The sequence below is a fragment of the Penaeus japonicus genome, unplaced genomic scaffold (assembly GCF_977035675.1).
Source record: "Penaeus japonicus unplaced genomic scaffold, GWHDUDI00000001_assembly GWHDUDI00000008, whole genome shotgun sequence".
Taxonomy (NCBI): Eukaryota; Metazoa; Arthropoda; class Malacostraca; order Decapoda; family Penaeidae; genus Penaeus; species Penaeus japonicus.
This window is the reverse complement of record NW_028234410.1, coordinates 22,367,623-22,376,159: the sequence shown is the minus strand read 5'-3', so window position 1 is coordinate 22,376,159 and position 8,537 is coordinate 22,367,623. Positions and strand designations below refer to the sequence as shown.

Genomic DNA, 8,537 nt, shown 5'->3' with positions numbered 1-8,537 from the left:
ATATAAAATATATATATAAATAAATATATATACACACACACACACAGCACACACACACACACCTATAGATAGATAGATATATATATATGTATGTATGTATATACATATGTATATATATATATTAAATATATATATAATAATATATATATATATGCATATATATATATATCAATATATATATATATTTTATATATTTATATATAAATATATATACACACACACACACACGCACGCATATATATATATATACATTATATATATATATGTATTTATATATATATGTGTGTGTATGTGTGTGTGTTTGTGTGTGTGTGTATATACATATATATAATATAAATATATATATGTATTCAAAGGCAAATGCTCTTACAAGGATAAATATCTAGAACATTTGTGTGCAAGGCTTCTCTCAGTTCATCGTCGGTAAGTACTAGAAGTTCTAGGTGAATAGAATCACTCTATATGCTTCGTTGCGTTGAATAAAGGCTTGCAATGACAAAGGTGTACCACCTTCCATTTAAAAAGTAATTTCATATTATAAACAATCATATCCAGTCAAAGTAGACGTAATAATATCGGTTCTTGGAGGAAACACTGGCCACATTGTTCAGATTATGTTGCAATCTGGTTTCTCGCTGAAGTGTTAGTCTACTGACTTGTTTCTATCAGACTACAGTTAAAACACGTAATTGATATGTTTTGGAAGTGGGAGAGGTCGTGGGAGATATGTTTTTATATCATGTGCTTATTCTATTTTAGAACATGTGCCTCTTGTAAACAGTTGTTGCAGCTATACGAAGGTCATATATCTCAATACATAAAAAAATGACCAGATGAAAATATTGTATACTTTAAGAACCGTTATAACTAGAGACAAGTAAGAATACGTTTTTGATATTAATGCCATGGCAGTTTGCCAGCCTGCAGCGTTGAGCCTAACGTTTGACCATAACCACCTGCAACCCACCTATGATGGTGTTTGTTGAGGCGTTGGGGCTATGTCAGGGGGGGCACTGTACAGTGAGCAAACTGCGACCTGATAGTTGCTTGTATGAGGTCATCCGTTTCGACGTCGACGGCCGCCGTGGCCTCGTCCAGCACCAAGATGCGGGAATGTCTCAACAATGCTCGTGCGAGGCTAACCAGCTGCCTTTGCCCAACGCTGCGAACGGAGAAGTAGAGTAAGGGTTTGGAGTTCGAGTTCCGCGTGGCATCTGCCTTGCTCATTATCACAATGCTAGTAGATTGTGTATTAGCTCTAAGTAGACGGCGAGTAGGTAAATGCCATTTTCACTATCCATGATGGTGTTGAGGCGATGGGCTATTGTCAGCACTGTACAGTGAGCAAACTGCGACCTGATAGTTGCTTGTATGAGGTCATCCGTTTCGACGTCGACGGCCGCCGTGGCCTCGTCCAGCACCAAGATGCGGGAATGTCTCAACAATGCTCGTGCGAGGCTAACCAGCTGCCTTTGCCCAACGCTGCGAACGGAGAAGTAGAGTAAGGGTTTGGGGTTCCAATTCCGCGTGGCATCTGCCTTGCATATTATCACAATGCTAGTAGATTGTGTATTAGCTCTAAGTAGACGGCGAGTAATTGCCATTTTCCCATAAAATATCAGATTATTTTTAAAACATAAGGATAATGTTTTAATTCATACTGATATGAATTGCCACATTACTTGAGCCACTCATCTAGATGCCAATCAAAACAATATTATTCCCTTATTCAAAGCAGATTTACCCAACGGCCATTAGAAACTCCCTGTTACATTTAAAAAAATATATAAAGCCTCACCTGAGATTAGAACCCCCTTCGTCTATGCCATACTGAAGAGTGTTCGATTGCGCTTTGACGAAAGTCCCGAGGTGGGCCATTTCCACGGCTTTCCAGACTTCTTCGTCCGAGTGCTCGTCGAAGGGATCCAGGTTAAGACGCAATGTACCGCTAAACAACACTGGGTCCTGCAGGGGAACAATTGATATATAGGATGTTAGCTCTTTTTTTTTCTAAAAATCATCACTGCCTTATGTTGTGTGACTTATGGTGTGATTGTTTTTATTTCTTTCTACGAACCTGAGGTATGATGCTGAGGCGGTTGCGGAGGTCATGTAGGCCTATGTTGGAGATGTTAACACCGTCTATGACGATGTCTCCTCCAGCTGCTTCGATAATCCTGAACAACGCAAGTGTAAGGGATGACTTTCCTGCTCCAGTTCTTCCGACGATGCCAATCTTAGGGAAGAAAATGAATACTGTTTTGTCCTATTTCTTTTGAGAAGAAAAATCAGATTGTTATATAACTAAATAACCATGCTCCGAATTATGTAATGAGTGAGGGGTACCTTCACAATGAATGCAAAATATTAAAATGTATGCATATTTCTAAATAGGAATCCATTTCAAGGTAAACTACATACTGCCGAAGAAAGGCAACCCGTAGCAAAGAAACAATACATTTGTCTAATCTGTCAACAAGTAGGGTACTTCATAAACAAACCTTACTGACACTCACATACCTCCACATTCCCCCTAAACCCTGGAAAGAGAGGCACTCACCTTCTCTCCAGCCTGGACGGTGCAGGAAACGTCCTTGAGCACCAGGTCGAGTCCCGGCCGGTAGCGCGTCTGGTACTTGGTGAAAGACACCACACCGTGCTCAGGCCAGGCCGCTGGCGGAGCCGTCTTCTGTATCGTCCACTCAGCCTCTCTCGCTTCCTGCAGTGCAGAAAGAAATAGTGATAACTGTACGTTGTTTTTAGATACGTAAATGTCGATACAACTTTATCTCTATGTAGTATTTGTCTCTATTACCATTATATAATTCGGACAAGCCTGAAAGCATTTACGTTCACGAACCTGGATGTATTCCATGATTCTTTCCACGGATACGATGTTAGCTTCGATATCAGAGCTCACTCGCACCAGCCAGTTGAGGGTGACTGTAACCTGTAAGCCATTGAAGACAAATTAATCTGTGCGCGCGTAGAGGAAGTGCATTCCTTGCCATAATGTAAGCAATAAATGAAGTTCAATCAGTTCAGGTGACTGAATTTGAATAATCAAAATCCAATCTCCTTAAAGTTTTTATTTGGTCCATAAATATATGATAGAGAGAACCATTCTACTTTTCTCTCGCTCTCTCTCTCTATCTCTCTATCTATCTATCTATCTATCTATCTATCTATCTATCTATCTATCTATATATATATATATATATATATATATATATATATATATAGAGAGAGAGAGAGAGAGAGAGAGAGAGAGAGAGTGTGTGTGTTGTGTGTTGTGTGTTGTGTGTTGTGTGTGTGCGTGTGTGCGTGTGCGTGTGCGTGTGCGTGTGCGTGTGCGTGTGCGTGTGCGTGTGCGTGTGTGTGTGTGTGTGTGTGTGCGTGTGTGTGTGTGTGTGTCTGAGTCTGTATGTGTGTAGAAAGCAATAACTTCAGCCCGAGTTTAATACAATTTCAAATATATAGCTATACACAGCATTTAGCTGAAAAAAACAAATCCAAACTCACATTCAGAGCATAAGTGATGGAAAGGCCGACCATACCCGCGCTGACGTCACCCCGGCCCACGACAGAGAAAATGGCCGCCACAAACGTTATCAGATTTCCTATGAACTCGAGTCTCACACCTAGCCATCTGAAAGGAGTTCATGGTGCTTTAGAACAAGCTTTGTTATTAGTGTTTAGGGAACTGGTAAGAACAGTTCATTGGTTTCCATTTTTCTGAGAGTTGAATGATAGTATTTATTCAAACTTTTTTTATTCATTTTCGTCAACTAATTTGAGGATATATATCAAACCTAGAAACGATTTTCAAAGCAATGTTTACTGTAGAACGATCTCAATTTCTGATCACTGTTTTTGAAACAATTTGTAGATGTACTAAACAATACAAACTCTTGACATTAAAGTGTAATTTACTAACCTATTGCAAGCTAAGTTGGAAATATTGGCCTTGGTGGTAAGATCAACACGCCTCTGAGACTCTGCCATGAAAGCGTCCTCCATTTTAAAAGCACGGAGGGTCGCCACGCCTAAAACACGCAAAATACAAAGAATCATCAAAGATGATATAAAAAATACGCATACAAGCACACACACACACACACTCACACATATATATATATACACACACACACACACACACATATATATATATATATATATATATATATATATATATATATATATATATGTGTGTGTGTGTGTGTGTGTGTGTGTGTGTGTGTGTGTGTATGTATATATATATGTAAAACATATGTATATGTATATCATCGTCATCGTCATTATCGTCGCCGTCGTCGTCGTCGTCGTCGTTGTCATCGTCATCGTCATTGTCATCGTCATCGTCATCATCATCATTATCATCATCATCATTATCATCATCATCATTATCATCATCATCATCATCATCTCTGCCTTGTCATCAGTAATTAGAATCCTTTTCACTACAACCTTGCAAGCTTTCTTACCTTGCACACTCTCTCCGAAGTGCGAGAAAATAGGAGACTTCGACACGGACTCGATCCTCCTGAGTTGGCGCGCGGAGGAGATGTAGACGACCTGGATGAAGTAGTAGAACACCATGATGGGCACGACCACCAGCCCCGCGAGAGGCGTGGACCCCACCAGCACGATCAGGGTCGTCATGACCTGGACGCCATTAGAAACATGTGGATCAGGTACATGGAGTGGGAGAAAATTCAGTGGGATTCGGAGGCACATTGGTGTGATGTTTTTATGTATATAAATTCTCTGTCTCTCTCTCTCTCTCTCTCTCTCTCTCTCTCTCTCTCTCTCTCTCTCTCTCTCTCTCTCTCTCTCTCTCTCTCTCTCTCTCTCTCTCTCTCTCTCTCTCTCTCTTTCTCTTTCTCTCTGTCTCTCTGTCTCTCTCTCTGTGAGAATTATATAGAATGCTATATACGATATTGAATACAAATAAATCAAATACATTAATCATATGACTGGTTGCACTCCTAGCTAGTGAGGCAATCGCCGGGTCAGGTCAGGTCAACTTTGATTAATAGGTACTTCACACATGGCTGCCTTTCCAAGTACCTTAGACCCTCAGAACGAGCTTAATTCCTCGATAGTCACGCCTCCTACATTCCAGACTACCTTTCCGCGTTACTACCGTTGGGGACGTCGGATGCGAACCCCTTCCATATGAGCAGGATGTTTGGAACATACTGACAGACCGGGAATCGACTACGCTATGTTGACACCTGATTGCCCCGCATGTTCATACGAGTTGTGATATTGTTTCTTGCTGTGACCATTGTGCTGTAGTGAATATATCTATCGTGCACCATAGCGTCAGACTATCTGCGTTATGGAATAAACCTGTAATGTTCAAACCCTGTGTCTGGCATCACTACCTATTTGTGCTGGGTTCTTAGTTCCAATAGACTAAGACAACCCTCACACACACACTCTCTCTCTCTCTCTCTCTCTCTCTCTCTCTTTCTCTTTCTCCCTTTTTTTTTTCTCTCTCTCTCACTCTCACTCTCTCTCTCTCTCTTCCCTTCTTCCCTCTTCCCTCCTCCCTCCTCCCTCTTCCCTCCTCCCTCTTCCCTTCTTCTCTCTTCCCTCTTCCCTCTCTCCCTCCTCCCTCTCTCCCTCCTTCCTCTCTCCCTCCTTACCCTCCCTCCCATTCTCCCCCATCCTCTTTCTCTCCCTCCCTCTCTCACCTCGGCGAAGCAGGAGAGTCCAGCACCCATCAGCATCGGCAAGAGACTATCCAGCACATCGACGTCCTTGCTGAAGCGGTTCATGATCCTACCGCTCGGGTTCGTGTCGAAGAAGCTCATGGGCAGACGGAGCACATTATCAAGAACGCGGTGGTGAATCCGGATTCCCGCCCGCATGCATCCGGTCCAGATCAAGAACGAACCCATGTAGTAGAACAGAGCTGCGGTAAAATCGGATGAACGTATCATGAAGTGAAATAAGTTTGGGTGTTCATTTCTAGAATGTAATTTATAATCTGTGTCATATGCCTTAATTAATCTAGAAAATATACAACATAAAAAAAATGGACACAGACGACTTGAACTTCATGAACAAGTTAAATACGGCATTCTTACAAATTACAAATTGGTACTCACACTGCCCTATTCCGAAACCTCCGTAACCAGCCAAAAACTGAGTCTTGTCGAAATCATCTTTGGTAATATTACTGGTACCATTGCCGCTGAAGTCGGTATTGTTGCCAATTATTGCCTCGTCAACCAGTGTTTTGGTGGACCATTGAGACAGCCAGATGTTGCCCCCGGCCTGACAACCCTGATGACAGTACGATAGAAGCGTCAGTATGTCAGATTACAATCATGATTGTGGCAATATTACAATCTTTCAATGCTACGAAAAAGTAATGCGAATGCGAATTTGAGCTTTTACTTATTTTTCAAAGGCTATATCCTTCCTTACCTGAGCAACAGCGAAGAAAATGCAAGGAAGGATGGCAGGCAAGAGACCCATTGTTGCAGCGTAGAACTTGTATACTTTCCATTGCACCTGTTGAAGAAATACATGTGATGAGTTTGTACTTTCTTCTTCTTCTGTCCTATTATGTGAAAAAAAAACTTTCTTTCTTTCTCTCTCTCTCTCTCTCTCTCTCTCTCTCTCTCTCTCTCTCTCTCTCTCTCTCTCTCTCTCTCTCTCTCTCTCTCTCTCTCTCTCTCATTCCCTCTCTCTCCTTGAACTTTCTCAACCTACCTTCCCTGTTTCGGACGTCTCATCTTGCACAAGCGTCCTTCCGGGTGGATCCTTCAAATCCTTCATAGGGATCTTCTCGTGGTCGACGCTGGACCTGCCCCCTGTTCCTCCTCCTCCGCCCCGACTCAGCCTGGAGTCCTGTCGTAGGACCCTGGGGACGCCTACTCCTTCAGTGTCGCTCTCGCTCCAGCGGGATGCACTCCCGCAACTGCTGCCTCTTCGTCTGCGTCGGATGCTGCCGATCCGGCCTTGAACGCTGGGAGTTTGCAGAAAATAAATAAAGGTAAAAGAAACAAAGACTTCATAATCACTGCTGGGAGCGAGTAAGCTTAGGCTTAATTTTCTCCGAGCCGAAGATGCACTTGACTGGTAGTTGATGACTGATTGCAGGTTGGTAGGCTGGTGTTGATAAACATTTGAAATACAACTATATTATCTGGCTATGTTACATTCAGCCAACCACCACCAACCTCTCTTTCCTTCATCATACATAGCATTTCTAAAGAAAATCTAATGCTTTACCTAATATCTTACATAAGACCTTATCCAGAAGCAAAACTAATCTAGTTAAGTTTTACAAACTTCCCCATAGTATACACAGTATTTTCTCATTATCTCAAAATATTTCCTCAATATCTTACCTGCCTTCCTCGACCTTGCTGTTCTGCCTCGATATCTGACTGAGCAATTTCTGTCCCACGGGTGTGTCCTCTAACTGATCCACCAACTCATCAATGTCTGAAGAATAAAGACAAAATATATATTCTCTGCATGTTCATGTGAAGGTGTTATGCTTTGCAGGTACGTGCATGTGAAGTGTATATGTGTTGTACAGTTGTGTAGCTGTATGTGTCTAAATGTTCTGCGCAAAGATACAACGAGTGCATTTGTTATTGTGTGTGTTGTGTTAAGTGTGTGTATAGTGTGTTGTTTGTTGTTTGCTGTGTGTGTGTGTGTGTTTGTATGAGTGAGTGAGTGAGTGAGTAAGTGATTGAGTGAGTGAGTTAGTAATGAGAGTGAGTGAATGAATGAATGAATGAATGAATGAGTGAATGAGTGAGTGAGTGAGTGAGTGTGTGTGTGTGTGTGTGTGTGTGTGTGTGTGTGTGTGTGTGTGTGTGTGTGTGTGTGTGTGTGTGTGTGTGTGTGTGTGTGTGTGTGTGTGTGTGTGTGTGTGTGTGAGAGAGAGAGAGAGAGAGAGAGAGAGAGAGAGAGAGAGAATGCTTAAAATATTAAATCCACCATAACTATACCATCCTCGTCATCCTCTCCCTCTTCCGTGTTGTTAATATGATTCAGAATGAACTGCGCGAAGCTGCCTCCCTTGGCCAGCAGTTGCGAGTAGGCTCCGCTCTCCACCAGGCGGCCGTCCTTCACGACCACCACCGAGTCGACGCGCGGGAGGTAGGCCAGTGCGTGCGTCACCAGAATACGAGTCTGAGGAAATACGAATAGGGAAACCTCCTATACGTACATGCTTACAAATACACACGCACCAACACCCAAAATGCCCAAACTATTGACATTTCCTATAGAGAGAAAGTATCAGCATCGACTGCCAATCACCTTGTTCTTCATCATCCCCTGAGGCCCGATGAGGCTGTCGAAGATGTGTCGACCGACGTGTGAATCGACCGCGCTGAGGGGGTCGTCGAGCAGAATGATGTCGGCGTCGCTGTAGGCCGCACGTGCGAGGGCGACCCTCTGCTTCTGTCCGCCGCTCATGTTGACGCCCTGGAAACGGGAGATGCATGGCCCTTGAGATATCTGTTGCTCCTTTCTCTTTCCTTATTGTTTTGTCATGTTTA

The 8,537-nt window shown here is 42.7% G+C and overlaps 1 protein-coding gene across 1 annotated transcript in view; it reads right to left on the bottom strand.

Annotated features, from left to right (window-relative positions):
* Nucleotides 1–1,229: 1,229 nt before the first annotated feature.
* Nucleotides 1,230–8,537, bottom strand: part of LOC122258064 (multidrug resistance-associated protein 1) — a 29,537-nt gene continuing 22,229 nt past the window's right edge. Inside the window, exons 17-31 of the mRNA XM_086538845.1 lie at nucleotides 8,296–8,463; nucleotides 7,983–8,166; nucleotides 7,371–7,467; nucleotides 6,730–6,985; nucleotides 6,442–6,528; nucleotides 6,120–6,297; nucleotides 5,703–5,923; nucleotides 4,485–4,665; nucleotides 3,938–4,046; nucleotides 3,523–3,649; nucleotides 2,861–2,950; nucleotides 2,561–2,719; nucleotides 2,078–2,236; nucleotides 1,799–1,965; nucleotides 1,230–1,482 (exon numbers count right to left, since the gene is read on the bottom strand). Coding sequence (XP_086394971.1) covers nucleotides 1,230–1,482; nucleotides 1,799–1,965; nucleotides 2,078–2,236; nucleotides 2,561–2,719; nucleotides 2,861–2,950; nucleotides 3,523–3,649; nucleotides 3,938–4,046; nucleotides 4,485–4,665; nucleotides 5,703–5,923; nucleotides 6,120–6,297; nucleotides 6,442–6,528; nucleotides 6,730–6,985; nucleotides 7,371–7,467; nucleotides 7,983–8,166; nucleotides 8,296–8,463 — 2,436 coding nt within the window. The remainder of the gene's footprint in view (nucleotides 1,483–1,798; nucleotides 1,966–2,077; nucleotides 2,237–2,560; nucleotides 2,720–2,860; nucleotides 2,951–3,522; nucleotides 3,650–3,937; nucleotides 4,047–4,484; nucleotides 4,666–5,702; nucleotides 5,924–6,119; nucleotides 6,298–6,441; nucleotides 6,529–6,729; nucleotides 6,986–7,370; nucleotides 7,468–7,982; nucleotides 8,167–8,295; nucleotides 8,464–8,537) is intronic.